At 38.3% G+C, this 23,197-nt stretch overlaps 2 protein-coding genes across 3 annotated transcripts; one reads left to right on the top strand and one right to left on the bottom strand.

Annotated features, from left to right (window-relative positions):
* Positions 1 to 3,058: 3,058 nt before the first annotated feature.
* Positions 3,059 to 19,680, top strand: COPZ (nonclathrin coat protein zeta 1-COP). Of its 2 annotated transcripts, none has more exons than XM_062671873.1 (6): positions 3,059 to 3,210; positions 4,597 to 4,742; positions 5,187 to 5,286; positions 7,104 to 7,237; positions 8,546 to 8,636; positions 11,606 to 11,762. In XM_062671873.1, exons 1-6 carry the CDS (start codon positions 3,178 to 3,180, stop codon positions 11,630 to 11,632), a joined length of 531 nt encoding a protein of 176 aa, XP_062527857.1. In that variant the 5' UTR covers positions 3,059 to 3,177; the 3' UTR covers positions 11,633 to 11,762.
* A 574-nt stretch (positions 19,681 to 20,254) lies between these two features.
* LOC733129 (isochorismatase domain containing protein) lies at positions 20,255 to 23,197 on the bottom strand (the record flags this gene model as incomplete). The annotated part of the gene is given in 4 exon segments (NM_001047076.1): positions 20,255 to 20,417; positions 20,981 to 21,097; positions 21,797 to 22,003; positions 23,030 to 23,197. Coding segments are annotated over 4 exon segments (615 nt in total). The 3' UTR covers positions 20,255 to 20,261.

Genomic DNA, 23,197 nt, shown 5'->3' on the forward strand with positions numbered 1-23,197 from the left:
AGTAATGACGCAAATTATAATTTTGCGGGTTCCATTTTTATTACACCGTGGAAGTCAATCGTGAACATTAATTGTTGAGTATGTATTTCATTAGAAAAATTTATACCCGCCTGAGATTCGAAAACCGGTGCATCGCTCAACACGAATGCATCGGACGTCTTATCTGTCTGAGACAGGTATTGCGTCTGTGTAGTTCTAGTGGGTTACGACCTTATCTAATACTTTATTAAATCCATAGATAAAATTATACATTTTAATGTTGAAGTGTGTTTGTTTGTGCATCTTTCACGTCAAAACGAAGCAACGAATTGACATGATCTGAAAGTATCTATCCTATCCTATACTTTATTCCGAAATTATCTCCTTACCGCGGAAAACTACCCTCTGACTCGTTGTTGACCGCGCGGGCAATATCTCCTAACCGCGGAAAACTACACTGTGACTTGTCGTTGACTGTACGGGCAAAGTCGCAAGTAACAGCTGGTAATATTATAAACACATAACCGACGAACCCGAATAAAGTGAAATAAACTCCTAGTTAAAATGTGCCAGCAACATTTCTATTGCTAACATATTAATACAGGCGTTTACAGAAATTATAGCTTCAAAATTTTCCGGTGGGGAAACGACATCATAGAAGTACCTTGGCGTTTAGGACAAAGGCAACAGACCGCGTGGAAAGTTGCCCATGCGATAGACCGATTAAGTGAAGTCGGTAGTTGGCATTTATTTACATGTGTGTACCACAAACTGGAAGGAGTGGTATTATTCGTGAGGCTCATACATTCTGCACACAGCAATGACACTGACTGACGACCACAGACCGCTCTGACAAGAGTGCTACGACAAAGAAAATTAGTTAAGCAATTCGTAATAACACCATCATAAATAGACCCACCAAATGTATCAAATACCGACACTAAATAATTGACAATAGACGCCCGGCTATAAAAGAAGTGACCGTTATGCTCACATAAGCTCAGGTGAGCTCACGGGCTCAACCTGAGAGAATATACTAACAATAGCCCTAGTAAGATTAGCGTTTCGCAGAACTTCGGATCGGAATAGGGATCCACTGAGAAGATCCGGCAAGCAACTCAGTGGGTTAACTTTTTGTATGAAGTCGTCGTGGCCTAAAGGATAAGACGTCCGGTGCATTCGTGTTGAGCGATGCATCGGTGTTCGAATCTCAGGCGTGTACCAATTTTTCTAATGAAATAAGTACTCAACAAATGTTCACGATTGACTTCCACGGCGAAGGAATAACATCGTGTAATAAAAATTAAACCAAAATTAAAATTTGCGTAATTACTGATGGTAGGACCTCTTGTGAGTCCCCACGGGTAGGTACTACCACCACCCTGCCTATTTCTGCCGTGAAGCAGGTATGCGTTTCGGTTTGAAGGATGGGGCAGCCGTCGTAATAATTACGTAGTATAATTATTATACTTGAGACCTTAGAACTTATATTTCAAGGTGGATGGCGCATTTTACGTTGTAGATGTAGGACTTATGGGCTTCAGAAACCACTAGACCAGGTGAGCTGTAAGTTCGTCCACCCATTTACGCAATAAATAAATAAACCCTCCCTACCCTCCCTACCCACTTTACAATCGGTATCTTTACAACAGCAACCCATAGTAGTAGTACTAGTAGTAGATGAGTGGGCATATCGATAGTCGATAAACATACACAAGCCAGCGAATACTCTTTTTTTTTTCTTTTTTTCCTACCTATGCTGATAGCCTTGAGAGGCTATTTCAGCTTCGCCCTAACGTTTGTAGGTGAGCTCGCGGGGCTCAACCGGAGAGTTGCTAACACTGACCCTAGCAAGAGCAGTGCTTCGCAGAATCTACCATCGGATCGGAAACGCGACCCACTGAGAAGATCCGGCGAGAAACTCAGTGGGCTGTCTCTATGGGTTAGTTCGCTCGTCGAGCCCTTCGTCGCAGGCGACGGGTTCGACGAGGACGGTGACCGGTGCTTGTGGTGCCTAAAAGCATCGTTAATGGATCAGGAGGATCCGTAATGACGTGCTTTGGGCGACGTCGACGGTTTACCATTCGGTCTACTGGGTCGGGTATGTAGTTTCCAGCGGCTACGATGAGAGGGTTCTCATGTCGTGCCGCCTTCTCAAAATGGCGCAGCGATGCCGACTGTAGATACTTACTAAAAGAGTCGAGCTCCAGGTCATCGTGGAGATCCACGTTCCTCCGGAACCATGGCGCTCCGACGGCTATCCTGCAGAATCGGGATTGAATAACCTGAAGGGATTTCAAGTGGGTGCGGGCTACGTGAGCGAACACTACGCTTGCATACGTCATGACGGGCGAATGCTCTGCAACGTTACAAATGTAGGTACATCCACATTTACTTAATAATATTAAACAGTTTTTGGTAATATTGTGTGCTACAGTTTTGCCTTACACCAAAGATACACTGCGGTCGAATATATAATAGTCTCCACGAGACTCACTAGATGGCTCTTTTTGCTATTTCTGATAGTATGTAGATTTCTATGACAAAAAAATATCGGTAGAAACGCTGAATTTTCTTAAAGTACTAACATCTTTTGAATATACTTGCTTGTGTTCAGAATTTTAATTGAAATATATTTTTGTGCGTAAAGAAACAGATTCAGAAATTAAGGAGATGTTGTTCTCTGTACATAGCTTACTTAATTTCCCAGTATCATTATCAAATTCACACTTAAAAATTAATATTAACGCCCAAATTTTAAAAATAAAATATTTTTTCATATATATATTTTTTACTACAGTACATACATACGTTTCCTTAATTGTTTAAAAATAAATTGATACAAAGTTATTAGAAACGACTCATCCAAATCATTCAATCTCACATGCGCAAGAATGGAGGCATAATTTTACGATTCACTTATTAAATGCTTCTGTCTTTTATTTATTAATGTGTATGTAACAAGATTTCATATCATATTACTTTTTCCATAAAAAACCCAACTTGTCGACCCAACAATTCAAAAGATTTTGTAGCTTCCCTTTGCCTTTCCGAGTTGACAAAATGTGAATATTTCCAGATGTTCAGATGTCAAACTTAAACACGTCAACGCGGATGAGTTTGTCGCTGTTGGTTAATTAATGTGGAATTTTTAATTCTTTAAAATAATAATACAGTGAAAAATTATTAACCCACACAATGGTTCACACAACGATGGAAGGTTCTCTGTTCGTAAGTGATTTTCTAACTTCAAACAGATTTATTTTGCACTTTAAAAACATTTCAACCAAAACACAAGATAGAAGAATAGTGATACCTGTATCTTTTAGTAGTTAATACACAACGTGTTAGTACACCCATAAATGCAACCCACGGTTTCTCGCCGGATCTTCTCAGTGGGTCGCGTTCCCTATCCGGTGGTAGATTCTGTGTAGCACTGCTCTTACTAGGGCTAGTTGTTGGAGTTTGAATATAAATGTAATGGCAGGCAACACTTGACACATGATTACAGATTTCGAATATTAGAATTATTTTAAATGTTTAAAAAACAGATGATTGTATTCTCCTAAGAAAAAGTCGTACTTCTCATCTAGACACGGTCAGAACAACATGTAAGAGTTTTATAAAAAATATAAAGATAATAATTGTATAATGGTGTAAAAGTGTTCAAACTATATGCAATATAATTATAATGAAGCAGTGTGTTTTTAAATAGCCCCTCATCAACCTACAGAACCCAATCCCTCAAATTTAACCATCCAACACTAGTGTTAGCAAATTCTCTCAGGTTGAGCCAGTGTGCTCACTTACCCGTCTGGGCATAGCTTGAATAGCCCTCTAGGCTACTAGCGAATATTTAGGAGGCAGAATATAGTACAGGCAATGCTAGAGGAATGTATACTTGATAACTATCAAATCTGTAATCAGCAAACGTTAAAGCAAACAATGCATCAGAGTTAATTAACAATCACTTCACAATTAGCGGTAGGCAGCGGCTAGGCTCTGCCCCTGGCATTGCTGAAGTCCATGGGCGACGGTAACCACTCACCATCAGGTGGGCCGTATGCTCGTCTGCCTACAAAGTCAATAAAAAAAAAAAAAACACTAATAATCCTTACACCTTAAAATACTGTTATACTTTGTATTGGTCTGTTGATTGTAAAAACTAGAGCTAACCTGTCAACAGACCTGTCCCTTTTTAAAATAATAATCTCGTTATTATAAGGTGGTCTGAATATAAAAATGCTATTAATATTTAGACTTCTTCACTTTTAGGACCTTGAATAAATTATGCTCTAAATTTTAAGTCTGATAGAAACTTGATCCTTTAGGGATAATGATTAAGAGACTACAAAAAAACATATTTGGAAATGACCGGTGGAGCTCACGGACAACAGCAAGATTGCTGTGCCCTACCTCACGAGATGGGGTTGAAATCTTTATTTCTGAATTATATAACAGATCACTCACTCTCCAAATTGGAACCCATACTGCTTTCACAGCAAAGATAGCAAAAATACTTATTTCAAATTAGGTATTACTAAGGTATTAGGTATTTGTACACTTGTATGCTTGCCACACATCATTATGTAAATTTCAATGTTTTTCATGTTCTAGGAACCCACATTGTACATTGTCAAGGGGATGTGCATTTTGGACTATGAAGGAAACAGAATTTTGGCCAAATATTACGATAAAGACGTCCTACCCACAACTAAGGAGCAGAAGGCATTTGAGAAGAACTTGTTCAATAAGACTCACAGGTCAATATTAACTACATGACACTAAAACTAACATAATTTCTCAATTGGAATATAATTATAATTATATAAACGAATATTAATATTTTGGCTTGTCTGGAAAACTTCTTATAATGTAACTCTCACCAATGACAAGCCATAAACTAACTATCCATCTCAAGTTGTAGAATCAGTATATAATTTCTTTTTATATTAAAAGTTATAGGGTAATCTCATTAAGTTTGAGCCCCGTGAGCTCACTTACTCACCTGGATAATCTAGTATAACCCCTCAAGTTTACTAGAATAGGTAGGGAAAAAAACTTAGGGCAATCATGATAATTCATAGATAAAAATTATTTTAAGTTAACAATAATTAAACTGGAACAATGCTGTAAATATTTTAAGAAAATTATGGATATTTTAATAAATATTTTTTAAAACTAGTTTTTTTTATATATGTTTACAGAGCAAATGCAGAAATCATAATGCTGGATGGTCTTACTTGTGTTTATAAAAGTAACGTAGATTTATTCTTCTATGTTATGGGAAGCTCCCATGAAAATGAGGTATGATGTGTTCCATAATTTTCTTTTCTTTGTCAAGCTGTTACAATAACCACAATACTTTTAACTTTGTCTTAGGTTTTATTATTATTATTTCCCCAACCTATCCTAACGCCTTGAGAGGCTATTTCAGCTTCACCTTAACATGTAGATGAGCTCACGGGGCTCAAACTGGAAGTGTTGCTAACATTGGTCCTAGCAAGGGCAGTGCTTCGCAGAAGGCGACGTCGACAGATTTTATTATCGGTCTTTGATCATAGAATGAAAAAGCCATGAAAAAGCTTCGTAAAATCACAGTCAAGATTGTCACAGTCTCTGTTAATAAATAGATATAAAATGATTACTAAATAAGATAAAGTTTTTTTATTACTGAAAACAAATGACACAGTCATTCTGCTCTAATTTAGCATTCCCTGTGTTATGGGTACCAGAGATTCCCAACCCACTGAGTTTCTCGCCGGATCTTCTCAGCGGGCCGCCATTCCGATCCGGTAGTAGATTCAGTGAAGCACTGCTTTTGCCACAGCTAGTGTTAGCAATTCTCCCAGGTTGAGCCCGTGAGTTCACCTACCAGTCTACGCGAAGTTAGCCCCTTAGGCTACCAATGATTAGGTAGGAAAAAATAACAAAGAAAATCAAGAAAAACAAAACCAGAGACTGATAAACATACTTAAATATGTTTAAATAAATACACATATATATGATAAACGCCTAGAAAATGAACCGACAAACCTGTTCATCATACAATGTTTGCCCAATAAAAGGATTGAACTGTCGATTATAAGCCCTATAGTCAAAGGCACTAACTAGTGCACTACCAAGTCAGTCACAAAGCTTTAGATACTAGAAAGTTATTAGTAAAGAAGAAAAATTTTCTTATAAGAACGCCAAAAGGTCCTCTGGACATGCAGATTTGTAATGTTTTTTTTTCATCTTCAATGTCTACAATCCTGTACTTTTATTAGATACGTTGAAATTCATTACGTAGGCAATAAGAGCATGACTCCAGCGAGCCATCTACTCTAAATTAAAGGTTTGTCATTGAACTACATGACGGTCAGCTTTTTTGTCTATTTATTTATTTATTTATTTATAACTTCTTATACTATAAAGTATAAAGGCGGACTTAATGCCATAGGCATTCTCTAACAGTCTATTTCTACATTCTCTAACAACCTTAGGGGAGTGCAAAGATGAAGCTTGGTAGGTGTAGTGTGAAGGTGATATTACTGAAACATAATAATATGTGTGTATATAACATACATAATATTTATAGATACAAATACTCGTACTTAAATAAATACATATACATAAATATATAGATATACATAAATATATACATATACGTATCATAAATATATACATATAAAAACATATATAAACAAATATTATATTATATTCAGTATTTCTTCAGGTTTAAATGTGTAATAACGGTGGTTTATTAACTGTTTAATATCTGTGAAAGTGCACAAATGCGGGAAAATGAAACAAAGCCGCTGTATGTAACTTCTTGGGATCCTCCAAATAGTCCACTGAAAAAATCTCAGTAAATGACTACCATTTTACTTAGAATATTTCATCCCATATCATTTCATTTAATTTCATCCCAGTTGATTAATGTCTCAAATTAATCATCTTAATTTCATTTCATTTCACTCCATATTATCATTTTTCATAAAAATAAGAATATAAATTAAAATAAGACATGACTTAAAGGTCTTAGTTCCCAGGTCATAAAATCCCTTATTAAAACATGACGGTCAGTCCATGGTATTAAGTTTAAGTTGCATATAAATTACTAAGTGACGTTATCTTTTCAGTTGATCCTTCAATCAGTATTGAATGCACTCTACGAGTCTGTTAGTTTGCTGCTAAGAAGGAACATGGAGCGGAGGGTCCTCATGGAGAACTTGGATGCTGTTATGCTTGCCTTCGATGAGATCTGCGACGGCGGGTATGTTGTAATTATTATTACTAGTGGTCGCCCGGTAGGCGAAATTCGACTATAATTAATTTAAATTATACCCTGCCTATTGCCGCCCTATCGCCCTGCCCATTTCTGCCGTGTAGCAGTAATGCGTTTCGGTATGAAGGGTGGGGCAGCCGTTGTAACTATACTGAGACCTTAGAACTTATATCTCAAGGTGGGTAGCGTCATTTTCGCTGTAGACGTGATGATTATAACAGAAATGATGATTATAGAAATGTGACCACAAAACCATAATAATAACGTTCAAACTTTTTATTTATTTATTGCTTAAGTGGGTGAACGAGATCACGGTCCACCTGGTGTTAAGTGGTTACTGGAGCCCATAGACATCTACAACGTAAATGCGCCCCCCACCTTGAGATATAAGTTCTAAGGCCTCAGTATAGTTACAACGGCTGCCCCACCCTTCAAACCGAAACGCATTACTGCTTCACGGCAGAAATAGGCAGGGTGGTGGTACCTACCCGTGCGGACTCACAAGAGGTCCTACCACCAGTAAAAGTCCAGTCTGTTTCACCGTACAAACTGGAATGCATGTCTGCTTCAGAGCAAGATGGGGTATACAAATGCATGTATCCCTTAATGATAATGCATAATTAATTCACACTAAAAAAGGGCGATAAATTTTCATAGTGCACAATAATAAATATTGTTACGCGGTGGTGCTCGGGATAAATATAACTTCTACCGAAGTAAAAATTAAAACTGACTTACAACACTTAAAGAAAACATTACAATTCGTAATTCACTTCAGGTTATCCGTTCGCTGTTTCGCTTCGAGTAGTACCGATTACTATCTGCTTTCGTGTATCTCTGCAAGGCTTTTATAGTCGATACGACATCTACAGAATTCAGTAGTTTCGATGTGTGTTTCCCCTATTTGATAATAGATGGCGTTGCACTTCTCGAGCGTTCTCGATTTTACTAGTTCTTTTGATATTCGTTTCTGCTGGGCGGCGATAGATGGCGTTACTTTTACAGGCGTAATAATATGTAAATTTTTTACTGGTGGCAGGACCTCTTGTGAGTCCGCGCGGGTAGGTACCACCACCTCGCCTATTTCTGCCGTGAAGCAGTAATGCGTTTCGGTTTGAAGGGTGGGGCAGCCGTTATAACTATACTGAGACCTTAGAACTTATATCTCAAGGTGGGTGGCGCATTTACGTTGTAGATGTCTATGGGCTCCAGTAACCACTTAACGCAAGGTGGGCTGTGAACTCGTCCACCCATAAAAGCAATAAAAAAAAAAAAAATTGTTTTGTGTAATTACAGTGTGATATTGGATGCTGATCCCACGTCGATCGTAAGCCGGGCAGCGCTGCGCACCGAGGACGTGCCCCTGGGAGAGCAAACAGTGGCCCAGGTAATTGATCAAGTCAATAGATTGTTTTGGTAGCGTACAGCTTGTTGCCGCGATGGATTGTTGTATACTCGAACCGAGGACGGTATCACATCAAATCTAATCACGCATGCGTTGCGTTCGAAGCCACTTTTATTTATTTTTTATATTATTAAAATTTATTAGGCACACAGTACACATCACAAGCTAAAAAAAGAAACATGTGTGCAATTCACACGTGTCAGAAGTGAAACCTTCAAAAATTAAAATACAATTACTTATCGTAAATGTCTAAGTATATGTAAAATTTTGTCATTAGTAAATAATTGTAAATCATCTTTTATAGTATGAGGTAGCGCCCTCTGTGAATCGATATTTTAACGTCACGTATAATCCTAAATTGAAATTCACTACGAGAGTTTTCATACGCACGTTAGTATTAAAAAATCGCATAGATGGCGCTGTATAAAAAATTTTCGACACTTCCGTTGCGTACCTGCGTGACGTTACATCTGTAAAAATTTTACCCTCATGCACCGAAAGAAGTTTCACTTCAAAATATACATAAAAACACAAGTAAAAAAAAACAAAATCTGACTTGCAACATAAGCCATGTGCGCACGACCAAACAACAAAAATTAATCTAACTTATAATGTAAGGAAAGAATTTTATTCACAATATACAATAAAACAATTACACTAATAACCTATTACTAACGTGGAGGATGCCCTGAGTAAAAACCATTCCGATTGGATTCAATATTTTAGACACAGTCTTGTTTTTAATTTCGTGGTTCGTCTGCTGTAGGCTCCGACGGGGTCAGTGACCTGCCGGTTACTATTTTTACAGTTATATGCGGGTAGTTTGGTATAGTTTTTTTTTTTTTTTTGTAAGATTTATATTTGTTTAAGATTAGTAGAAGTTGTGTTTACGTTTGAAGTGATACCCGTACTCCCGATTCGGTTTTTTTTTGCGGCACTTATGCACTTTTGTTAGGCTTTTTCTTGTAATACATTTGCTATATGAATATTTTGTATTTTGCTGATCGTAGATATTTGATAAGGATGTCATGCGTAATATCATTTGTGTTTGTATACATGTGTTGTTTCATCACTGATCATTACATTGGGTGTATCTTGAGCATGTACGATAATTTTATCTGAAAGTAATATTCATAGGTACCGAAGTGAGGTGGCAGTTCTATTTTTCATTTCTGGAGGTATTCTTCTAAATAATTTATTGTGTGTTAAATATATATATACACCTATATTATTCAGGAAGAAAATAGCAAATAAAAAAGTAGAAAGTGCATAATTAAAGAGAAAGTAATGGAATGTGAACTAGAGATTTTTATAATTATTTTCTTTCCGTCTGTCTGTTTGTTCGCGTAGATCAAACTATGAGATTTGAGTTTTCATGTACTTTCACAGGTTTACATAATGTTAATTAATTTAGAGCAGAATATAAGTTTTTTTTATTTATTAAAATCGAGTTTTACTTTGTTTACAATTCGGTTTGTCTGTTGCTACGCTTTCACGCCCGAACCGCGATCGATTTTGACGAAATTCGATAAGGAAATAGTTCGATTCCTTGGTAAGAATATCTTTCATTCCACCACTGAACACGGGAATACTCTTACGCGATGTAAAGCTTAGTCTATACAAACGAAACTGCGGGTGTGCACGGCTCGAAAATTCAGTTGTTTTGATGGAGAAAAAAACATTTATGAGTAGAAGTCTGTCGTTGTAATTCTAATTTAATCGTATATATCCGTCTCTCTTCCACACATAGCCTTCGATTTTAACGAAAACTCGCAATGTGAGAAGTCGTTGTGGCTTAAAGGATAAGACGTTTGGTGCATTCGTAGCTTGCGATGCATCGGTGTTCGAATCCCGCAGGCGGATACCAATTTTTCTAATGAAATACGTACTAAACAAATGTCCACGATTGACTTTCACGCTGAAGAAATAACATCGTATAATAAAAATCAAACCCGCAAAATTATAATTTGCGTAATTACTGGTGGTAGGACCTCTTGTGAGTCCGCACGGGTAGGTACCACCGCCCTGTCTATTTCTGCCGTGAAGCGGTAGTGCGTTTCGGTTTGAAGGTTGGGGCAGTATTAAACATTAAAAAGACAAAATAAAATTACCCACTTTGGGTTTAAAGTATTCTGAAGAAACTTTGCACTAAGATCTACTTGCATTTAACAACTTGGATTAATATGGTACACGAGCTTTTTACCATTGACATGACCCATGTCAATGCCAGGTATATCTACTAAAAGCGAATACGACAGTTTGTTTGCGTGTTCACGTTACGTAGCCACTGACTTACAAGGTAGCTAATGAATCAGAGAAGTCACAAGCAACTCTTTATTCCGGGAAAATGCAACGTGCCTCATTCTTTCTGAATTACAAAAACACGTTTGCAATCGCGGGGCAAATCTAGTAGAGTATTTTCTTGTGAACAATAATTAAAAAAAAAAACATTCTGTAATGGGGCGTATACATTATACATAGATATATATACCTACATACATACGTCCCGACCCTATCACATTGCTTTGAAAACATACGATCATGGGTAATTATTAACCATTACTTAATGGTAGTTTTCCAATTACAGAGCATAATGCGACTCAGTGACGCACAATGCCGAATTATGCTGAAGCTTAGTTGGGCATTATGCCGCATAATGCGCTCTTGTGCTGTAATTGGAAAACGGCCCATATTATAAAAAGAAAAACGTTTTACCACAGATAATAGTCAGATAAATGTCAGTTGTCAAATTTAAAACACAAAACATAAAAGCATAGGTACGCCATCTTTGATAACATTTTAAAATTAAGTTTTTTTTGTATGTTTTCTTTTCCTATTTTTTTTACTAACACTTCATTACATGGAATGACTATTCAGATTAACAATGTTTTTTTTTTTTTTACAAGCGCCCTTGTATATTTACTTTACTCTTTCTCAATTGACATTTTCAGATACTGAACACCATAATGAATAATTAATAAAATAAATAAATAAAAAAAAAACTATAAATATTTATGTAACATACTTAGTGTGAATACTTATTATATGTAATGATTATTGTATAATATAAGAGTAAGTATGTTTATTAAAAATAGTTTATTTTTGAAATTTGCACTTTTATTTTTCTCTTTTGGCAACCCTTTAATGCGCACTCTGTACGATTTTTTTTCTTTATTTAGCTTTTAATTGCTTTTTTTTAATTAGCTAAAACCTGTAGGTGCCCATTGACTTCCTAACTGCTGATGTTTTTGCCGTTAGTCGCTTTGAATATTGATCAGCGGTTTTCAGTTTTTTTTCTTCTTTTTCTACCTATGTTGATAGCCTTGACAGGATATATCAGCGTAGCCCTTAGCGTATAGGTAAGCCCTCGGGGCTCAAACCGGGGGTGTTGCTAACACTGGCCCTAGCAAGGGCAGTGCTTCGCAGAATCTACTACCGGATCGGAAAGGCGACCCACTGAGAAGATCCGGCGAGAAACTCAGTGAGCTGTGTCTGTGGGTTAATTTACTCGCCGAGCCCCTCGTTGCAAGCGAGGAGTTCGGCGTGGACGGTGACCGGGAACCCTCTTATAACACAATACTTCTACAACACGATAACCAGATTTTTGTTCAAAATTATTTAGAAAATTACATTATGGACTATGAAGACACAATAACTATATGGAGGGATTAACCGAAATGTTTACTGCTTATTTGAAAAAGGCACTGCGAGCTAGTTTTTATGTTTAATGGGTAAGAAAACATACAGGCACAGTTGAAATGTTTCGTTCAATAAAATTACTCACATTTTTGTACTGTCTTCTAGTCTCATAGGTATAACACGGTTTCGCACAGCACGGGACTTTGTAGGAACGTATCTACCGTTTTATAGGAGGGTTACCTGTATACCAAAAGATACAAATATATCTTAAGAATACCCGAGTATACACACATGACGTGGTCGAGGCGGTTGGCCAACCCCACGTGGGGTATACCTGGTCTTTGATGACTGGGTGAATCGTGGCGGTGGACGCCTCGCCTTTCGTCTGGTGCAGGTCTTGACCGGGCACGGATGCTTCGGGAAATACTTGCACCGGATAGGGGTTGAGCCGACGACGAGGTGTCACCATTGTGGACACGACCTGGACACGGCGGAGCATACGCTCGCTGTCTACCCCACTTGGTCGCAAAGATAAGACCGGACTTGTCGCTGTCTGGTGTTGTGGCGTCGATGCTTTGCGGCGACGAGTCCTGGAAGACTATGCTCGACTTCTGCGAGTGCACCATCTCACTACGCAGAAATCCGCCGCTGGGGGTTGGGACCATGGTCCCTTGACCCGGCACTCTAAGAGCTTCAGGCTCCACCCGCTTTATGCGGGGAGGGATACAGTTGTGGGGCGGCGTGCTTTGCATGCTCGCCCATAATAGAAAGCCAAGTGATTGATGGTAGACCGCGTTCCCTCGACTGCTCCGGGGAAAGGTGCAGCGCGGCATAATCAAGGAGGGCTCTGGCCCGTCGCCCGAGGGAACCGGTGGTCGTTTGATTTGGAGTCTGGGGGAAAGCGGGATGGATGTAATATGCTCTACGTCATTCCTGTCCCATCTCAGTGGCCCCGACTGGGCTGCGGCCCGGTCCGGGATAGGGCGCCGGCTGTAAGCGGCTAGTTTTTAGTGAAGTTCAACTCCCACATACCCCACTCGCCGCGAACCGGTTATTTTCTCCTGTATATAAAAAACAATGTATACGTACATACATACATTTGTTTACTTTTTTCACTAATTGTTGTGTTAGCGTGTATGGGGACAAGTGATACTCAAGACGGCCAGTGACACACTAACATTTATTACAAACATAACATTTCCTCCCTTATCAGTTCAAGACACATTAACTATTAAGACACATTAACACTATTAAGACAAACAAAATTACAAGCTACACATTTAATAAAACTGTCTATAATTAACCCTAGGACGGTTACGTTTAGGAAACCTGGGCTCCCTAATATTTTGGGGCTCCAAGCTCGCCTCCTCTGCCTCGAAGAACAGATCCCCTTCTTCAGAGTCTTCAGACTGCGCGGGTCGACGCACTCCTCGCGTGACAGTTACGTGACTCGGTTCCGGTGACTCCCGATTCGGCTGATTGTCACATGCACTAGAGATTCCAGTGCGGCCGCTCTCCTCTTCCCTCTCCTCAGTTGCACTCTCTTCGTCGTGTGTGTGAGTTCCGATGGCCAGGAAAAACCTATCTCTTTCGCTTCGCGCACGCTCAACGACGCCGAGAAAAGGTACTCACAAATCCAAAAGGAAGCAACCGCGATTATATTTGGTGTTCGTCGATTTCATCAATATTTGTACGGCAGGTCAAATCCATTTATACTAAGGACGGACCACAAACCGCTGCTCTCAATATTTGGCCCACAACGAGGCATCCCAGAAGTCTCGGCAAACAGACTTCAAAGATATGCAATTTTTCTTAGTGGTTATAATTATGTAATCGAGTACGTGAAGAGTGCAGATAATAGTGCGGACTATCTGTCTCGTGCGAGTCTACCGGGCGGCGCGGGCGCGTGCGGTGGTCGAGGCGGGGGGACCAGGCGCGGAGCGGGAGCGGTCGATGTCGATGCGTTCGACAGCGCCTCTTATGTTTGCTTTGTAGTGCAAGGCGCACTCCCGATATCGGTGACTGAATTACGTAACGCAACCAGCAATGATAGCATATTACGTGAAGTCATCAAATATATTCAAAACGGATGGCCTAAAAAAATTATTAACGCAGAAGTTAAGCCTTACTACTTATGTAGATTGCAACTGTCCGTTGAAAATGGTTGCGTTATGAGGGGTCATAAAGTGGTGATACCAGGAAGTTTGCGTCACCGTATTTTAACAGAGTTGCATACCTCACACATGGGCATAGTTAAAACAAAGGCTGAAGCTCGATCTCGATGTTGGTTTCCAGGCTTAGACGACGCCTTAGAAAATATGATTAGCTCATGTGAGGTGTGTATGCAGCTACGACCGACTCCGCCGCGCACTCCGGTGTGCCCGTGGGAATACCCCCCACAACCCTTTTACCGTGTACACTTAGACTTTCTAGGTCCGCTGAATGGTCGGATGTACCTGGTCCTAGTAGACGCGTACTCCAAGTGGCTTGAGGTGTACGAGATGGCTTCCACAACTACTAGTGCGGTCATTGAAAGAATGTATGAGTACATGTCCAGATACGGATTGCCTCATACGGTAGTTACGGATAACGGTACTAATTTTTGTTCTCAGGAGTTTCTTAATTTTTGTACACTAAACGGTATATCTCATATTACTTCGCCGGCATACCATCCGGCAAGCAACGGACAAGCCGAAGCTTATGTGAAAATAGTAAAAAGGGGTATCAAAACTTGTTTGTTGAGTAGTACAAATGCTAGGGAAAACAAACTGCGACTATACAAATACGTTTTCGATTATAGAAACTCGGTTCACTCGACAACAGGAATGTCTCCGGCACAGTTAGTGTTTGGTCGCAAATTACGTTCACGTTTAGATTTAATGAACCCGCGTTCGCCACCGTCGCCTTCATCTGCTTCGTTGACTGATTATGTTTTATCTAAACAGTGTACGCAAAGTAAAACAAAAGGAGGGAAAGTCAGAAATTTTGAGCTAGGCCAAGTAATTATGTACAAAAAATATCTTGTTAATAATAAATATACGTGGTGTAAAGGTGTGATATTAAAGAGAATTGGTAAAAACGTATACATTTTAAAAGACTTTAAATCTTCAATACAACTCAAGAGGCACTCTGAACAGCTGTTTTCGTGCAAAACCAAATGTGGTGCCAGTCAAACCTGGGCGGATGACTTGAGCGGTTCTATTGCTCCAACCGTTGCTAGTCCGGCAACGGGGATGATGTCGTCGCCTTGTGATGATAGTAGCGGCATCGGACCTCACACACACGACGAAGAGAGTGCAACTGAGGAGAGGGAAGAGGAGAGCGGCCGCACTGGAATCTCTAGTGCATGTGCAGCCGCGCGGGCGCTGCGCAAGCTCTCGGTCAGCTCCACAGCCCTGGCGAAGGTCAGCCCGGCCAACTCCTGCACGTACATTTTTTCTTTCTCCACGCCCGGCAGCATACCCATAATGAATCGATCTCTTAATGCTTCTTCTACATTGCTGAAGTTACACTGAGAAGTGAGACCTCGTAACCTCGCAGCCCACTGTGATGGTGTCTCCTGGGGTAGTTGTGTGGCGGCATAAAAATGATGACGCTCGCCAAATCCCACTGATTTTGGAGTGAAATGGTTGTCCAAGGCACTAACTATATCTTCGTATGGTACTTCTTGAACTTCTTTAGGCAGCACGAGATCAGCTGCCAGTTTGTAGGTAGATTCGCTGAGTGTGCTAAGCAATATGGCCCGTCTTTTGACTCCTGCTGGATCTTTCACCACGTTAATATCATTCGCGATGAACCACTGTGTGAGTCTGCATCTCCAAGTCTTCCAAGTTTGCATGTTATGATCGAAATTACTTAAATTTCCGAAAGACATTATTTTTTATTTTTTGGTGTGGGTACCTCGTCGCCAATGTTGTGTTAGCGTGTATGGGGACAAGTGATACTCAAGACGGCCAGTGACACACTAACATTTATTACAAACATAACACTAATGAATAATTTTTCACTGATTCAGTTAAATATAGATAAAAAAATGTATTGTACTTGAGCCCTTAGAACTCATATCTCAAGGTGGGTGGTGGCATTTACATTGTAGATGTCTATGGGCTCCGATAACCACTTAGCGCCAGGTGGGCCGTCCATCCATCTAAGCATAAAAAAAGAAATACATAATAATAGTTCTTGAGTCCCAATGGGGGTTCCTACATGATCATAGCAGCCGTTCTTTTTGTCATGATCGTCCAGTCTATTCCATATATCCAATGCTGCTTTACCTATTGCATCTGAAGACAATTTAACTGACGGTAAGGATAATTGTCTGCGAGTATCTGCAAGTGGTGTTTCTTTGATGTATATTACACGGAGACTACCACAGCCCACTGAGTGTCTCGCCGGATCTTCTCAGTGGGTCGCAATTCCGATCCGGTGGTAGATTCTGCGGAGAACTGTTCTTGCTAGGGCTAGTGCTAGCAAATTCTCGTAGGTTTAGCCCGTGAGCTCACCTATCCGTCTGGGCGTAGCTAGAATAGCCTTTTAGACTACCAGCCCATACGTTGGGAAAGAAAGATACTCAGATGAGCACACGTCTGATCTGAGGGAGAATATCAAATATCGCTCATATAAGGACTCTTCAAGCCTTGTTTGAAGAAGGAGGTTTCATAACGCCCGGGATCACCATGTAGAGAAATTCATTGGAAGCCGGACGGTACGTGACATAAAGGATCAATGGAAATGTACCGTGAATGAGCAAAGCGGTTATAGTTAGTATATGGGCCCGTTAACACAGACCGGCTCGGAGAGGAGGGCCGGTTTTTATCACGTTGGAAACAGTTTTGAGTGATTACAGTAAAAATGGTAGTCCGTTGGAGCAAGGCCCGTCGAATACAGAGGGTGACGAATGGTTTCTAATTGCAGTTCCTGTAGAGTTAAAACGGTTTCTCTTGCTGTATGAGGTCTCGCGTTATAATGGACCGATAATGGTGAAGATCGATTCATGAGTCGATGATTTCGGCACAGTAGACATCTGCCGTTATTTCTTGACCAGATCGGAGAAAGCTATAGTGAATAACACCATGCTGAGACCACCAAACAGTTACCGTGACCTTTTTATTGGTAAGCTTTGCTTTAATATCGATCCAATGTTCCTTCATTTCTGTATCGACTCAACAAGGCAACATACAGTTTCAACACGCATATCTTTCTGCAGATCAGTTAAATCATGAGGCACCCATTTTTCATAAAAAAAAATATTTTATTGATTTGACGCAAATGAGTCAATATTCTTGGTAAGGTAACGTTAAACCATACCGCTAATTCCTGGGTAGTTTTGCTCGGATCGGCTTCCATCATCTCTTTCAATTCTTTGTTATTCACATGTGTGGACTGAAGGATGACATGGAAAGACCACATAAAAACGAAACGTAACGAAATTAACATTACATTTAAAAACCTACTCTGGCTTCTCGGTAGACAGGCTGCCTTATCCCTATCCAACAAGCTACGGGTATATTGCTCAATAATAAAACCGATCTGGACGTATGGAATCCAACTGTGGTCGACAGCCAGCAAATCCAACATTATGTGCCTCCAGAGAGCTCAAAACAGTATCCTGAGGGTACTCTCGTCGGCGCCTTGGTATACTCGAAATTCTGAAATCCACGAGTACCCGGAAATCCCAACCGTCTTGGATGAAGTTAAACGATACTCAGCCAACTATAAGAACCGCTTGACATCTCACCCAAACCCGTTGTCCAGCTTACTATTGCAGCCAAATCCGATTCGAAGACTCAAGAGAGCCAACGCGCTACCCTACTAAGGCGAGACGGAGCATTGGCTCTGTCCCTCCAAACTAATTGTTAAATCACAACTCACCTGATTATAGTCTTGGCGACTGATCGCAAGTGTTAATAAAGAAAAAAAAAATAGAAAAAAAAATTCACATGTGTGGGCGGTCTTCCACGCTGTTCGTTCTTCAAATCAAATTTTCTATCACGAAATCGCGCGGTGCGTTCATTAGCAGTCCTCTCTCCAAACGCAACATTGATATTGCGAGCTGTTTCTGCAGCATTAGTTCCGCGTCGGAACTCGTATTCAAAAATCACTCAAATTTTCAAAGTATCCATCTTTGTTGCCTAAGCTGAATAAAAAAAAAACATCTGAAAGTCGATAATCGAATGTTGCACATTTTTTAAAAGAGGAACCTCATAGGAACCATTTGAAAAAAGTTTTACTCAAAAATCTCTAACCATGAAGGTTCTATGTCAATTCGAAGTATTTAATACAATAAAACGGCAATTTCATACTTTAACCCCTATTATATAGATATACATTCAACGCGGCCTTTTTCAAAAATAGATAACCAATAGTTAAATTAGTCGACAGACATGTAATATATACATATAAAAGATGTTATTTTTTTTTTTTTTTTTTTCTCAAGGCTCTCAGCTTAGGTAGGAAAAAAAAAAAAAAAAAAAAAATAGATATACATACGTTTACAGCCACTCGTACAAGATACCTCATAGGTTATTTTAGCCGCACTGAACGTTAAATACTTTTTTTCCTTTTGCCTTCCTATGCTGATATTTCAGCTTCGCCTTGACGTGTAGGTGAACTCAGGTGGCTCAAACCGGGAGTGTTGCTAACACTGGCCCTAGCAAGAGCAGTGCTTTGCAGAATCTACCACCGGATCGGAAACGCGACCCGATGAGAAGATTCGGCAAGAAACTCAGTGGGCTGTGTCTATGGATTAATTTACTCGTCGAGCCCTTGGTCGCAGGCGACGGGTTCGGCGAGGACGGTGACCGGTGCTTGAGGTGCCTAAAAGCACTGTTAATGGATCGGGAGGATCCGTAATGACGTGTTTAGGGCGACGTCAACTGTTTAACATTCGGTCCACAGGGTCGGGTATGTAATTACCGGCGGTCACGACAAGAGGGTTTTCGTGTTGTGCCGCCTTCTCAAAGTGAAATACTAGTATCGCGGCTTTAAAGTACGAACAAAGCTCATAGTTTTACAGCGTAAATCAGAATAGTCGTTTGGCAGAAGAAAAATCAGGATTGGCCTAATTATGCCATTTGAACAGAAAACTTTTATTAAACGCACAAGCAAAACATGATCGATTAATATATGAATACTAGTTAATGCTTATGTTTATGAATATAATGTATTTTACGATTAAACTTGGCTTCTAAGACCCGATCCTTTAGTCAACGCGTTAAATAAAAATAATAATTGTTTATTTATGTTTCTTTTTTTCTTTTGCAGGTATTGCAATCAGCAAGGGAGCAACTTAAGTGGTCCTTATTGAAATGAATATAAACACTTAAGCACGATACATATAAAAAAATGTTCATTTATTTAATATTCCATTAAAAATAAATATATTTACAAGTTCAGTTTTATTTGTTAGAATTGACGTTGACAGCTGCTGTAAAATTTTTTTTTTTCAAACACTTCGATCTATTTCTTCGATCACTGTTAACCTTAAAAATAACCTAAAATAATTAGGTGCGATTTTTACATAATATTATTTTTTAAAGAAATCGCTAATTTCCTCACAAAACTATTATAATTTTTACTGACTACCGCCAAATTCGTTTGCGGCGGGCGTAACGTTTAATTTAGAAATTTGCTTGAAGGCAGGATGATTTTTATCTTTCAAAAGCTTAAAGAGAACGTTCTCTGAAGTACCTACGAAACAGCCGATGGACTGGAGACGCTGGAACGAGAAAAGAAACAGCCAATGTCAAAAGACGCATTTATTTTATTAAAAATATACAAAAACAAGAATTTTCATGAATGGAAAAAAGCTAAAAAATTAATTTATCTATGTTAGTTATATTCACAACCACATTTGCAGTCTTGATATCTTCAGAGCCATCAACTCAGTCTGTCCGACAAATATTTATTTACGTATATGAATAAAAAAAAAATGCTCGTGTTTCAAAATCATATTTGAGTACTTTTTTTTTATAATTTGGCTAACGTGTCGTAACCAAGCGTATCAACCGTCGGTTCCTTATTCAATTTAGAGATCGGTTTAAATTCAGGACTATTTTTGTCCTTCAATAATTTAAACAGAATGTTCTCGGACGTTGTTATGAAACAGCCTATTGATTGCATTCGCTGTAAATAAAAAATAATCAAGTTGAATTATTTAGAAAATGAAATTCTCAGCGATACGTTTTAGAATTTATAGAATTTTTGTATTGGCTATACAGTATCTTTTAATGTTCGAGAAACATGCTACTTAAATTTTTAAGTATTGCATCAAACGTTTTTGGGAATTAAATTGAGTTATTAAGACGTTTTTAAGTGGACCAGAACAATGTACTGGAACTAAATCTAAAAAACTCAAGAGAAATCTTAAGAACCCAATAAAAGGCAGATGTAACATTAAAATTTATAATATAATTTATTGGATTGTTTTGTCATCTTTCAAATTTTACTCGTTGATTTTGTTATAGTTACTCTATGCTGTTATGATTCTTAGATTAATCAGAATAACGGTCTTATTGTGTATCTCCTATTTTTTAGTTTAGTGTACAAGTATCTAGTCAGATTTCAGTCATTTTGAATTATCTCCTTTAAAATATAGATAAACAGACTTCATATAGTTGGCTGAAAGATACAGTTTTGTGATAAGCCATAAAGTTTAAATGAGTTAAAATAATGTGCACAAGTTGTACCTGAAGAGCCAATCCTCTGTCCATCAGAGATCTTGAGGAGACACCGTCAGCTAGCACATGTACTGCAATATCTCGACTCAACAAATCAATGACTGTTTGCTCTATACACACATGAGCCTGTAATATAGAAACAATGAAAATATTGTATTAGTAATAATAGGGTGTATCTTTAACACAAATAAACACATCTATTCAACTTTAGCCCATTACGATTATTACAATATACAAAAGCATGATCAGTGGCGTAAATCCGTCCATCCCATATTCTCTTTTAGAAGAACATGTTTAATCTAGGATAACTCAGAACTCTCAAAGAATACTCATAGAATGTTTATGCAGTAAATCATAATATCGACGCTTGAAAGGCAAACATGACTAAGCGAAAATAACTGCTTTGTACATAAATTATAGGTAATAACCATATTAAATGCGCAAAAAAATATATATTTCTAGGTCTATTAAAATCATTTCAATCCTACAGCTACTAGCTAGATTCGTTAAAATAAATTTTGTTTTCAAGTATTTCAACTTTAAATTAGTCTACTGTAAATTCACGCATTGTCGCTTAGTCACATTTGCCTTTCAAGCGTCGATATGAAGTTTTTGCTTTAGATCATTTAATTTCATTATTATTGGCTAATTTTCTTAATATTTTACAATGTTAACAGAATCAAAATTCTATTAAAAACTGACTGTTTTTAGAACTGATGATAGGATTAAGGTTTAATATGATATTCAACTGTAGTACATTATGAAGATGATGACGATTTGTAATAATACATTTGATTAAGATGGTAATAAATTTGATATTGTTACCTCAATTCCAAACAAGACAATGGAGCCCAATTCAGGAACGTCCTTCTTCAAGCGTTCTTGCAACTCAGGAGTGTACATCGAAAACTTGGTCTTTTCATATACTAAAGCTGCGTCTTCTAATTTGATGTCCTTAGTCGTGTGACCGAGACCTTTGGGGTACTGCTCGGACACGTAGACTGGTATTTTGAAATGTTTCGCTGCCTCTAACTAGAATTTAAGATATAATTTTCTTGAAACATCAAGAACAAAGTATTTATCTATCTAGACTACTTTCAACTATCTTTCTTTGATTTTACGAATTGTTTAAGTTTCATGAAGCCATCATGCGGATTTGTTTAAAGTGTGGGAAAACTGTTGTACAATATTTTCAAGGTGGAAGACAGTATTTACTTTGTGAAGACTATGAGCTCCATTAATAAATTTATCAGGTGTGCCAAGAACTTTTTCCATCATTAATGCAAGAAAATAAAACCCATAGTGTACTCTGTAATCATTATAAGTCATTCAATGCGATATAAGCAATGAACCTTAAATCGCTTCATTAGCTAGTATAAAGATATACTTGAGTAAAATAAGAACTGTTGACAGTAGAAAGTACTTCCAGCAAAATAATTGATAAATTAATATTTGTTTTTCATTTGGCAATAAATTTTTAGTGTCAATTTTGTTTATGCCTTAGTGTACGTTTTTAAGTGGATTACCATCATCATTATCGTCAATCATCTCTGAAGTATTTTTTGTGGATATTTGTATAAAGTCCCATAAAGTTTTCTTTGTAAATATGGATGCTGAAATTTTTATATTGTCGATACTGAATTTGATATTCAGATATTGAACTCGTCTTCTTTTAATATATCGTAAAATGAGATACCTAAAGTATCATCAGTTTAAGAATTGCCCTGTCCCAGGATAAGCGAGAGTGATGATAGTATATAGTTTTTACTAGTTTTAGTACTTAGAAATTTGTGCTAAAAAAGGCCTTATAATTTATGGCTCTTTTGGCTTTTTCCACGTGACCGGTCAAAGGCCGTCTTTCAATTAGAACTCAAAACAATATCTAACAAAACATACCTACTTATATACTCGCAAAACTTACCAACTCTGATATCGTACCGGTTTTAGTGAGCGGTTCCAAGTAACCGCTTTATTTATTTGCACGAAAACATATTTAATGCTTTTATTATTTTCTTATCACGAAGTTACATAACGATTTAATCAGTAAACACAACATACCATCTTATTAGCAACTTTTACAACCTCTCCAAAATGCTTTACGTGAGGCCTGAAGGTCTCTTGAATGTCACATAATAGAAAAGCAGTGTTTTTAGCTTCTAACGCACCTAATTTTATTATATTACGAGCAGCCATTTCTATTATTGCTTTAAAAATTTACGAGAAAAC

This window comes from Bombyx mori, chromosome 2 (assembly GCF_030269925.1).
Source record: "Bombyx mori chromosome 2, ASM3026992v2".
Taxonomy (NCBI): Eukaryota; Metazoa; Arthropoda; class Insecta; order Lepidoptera; family Bombycidae; genus Bombyx; species Bombyx mori.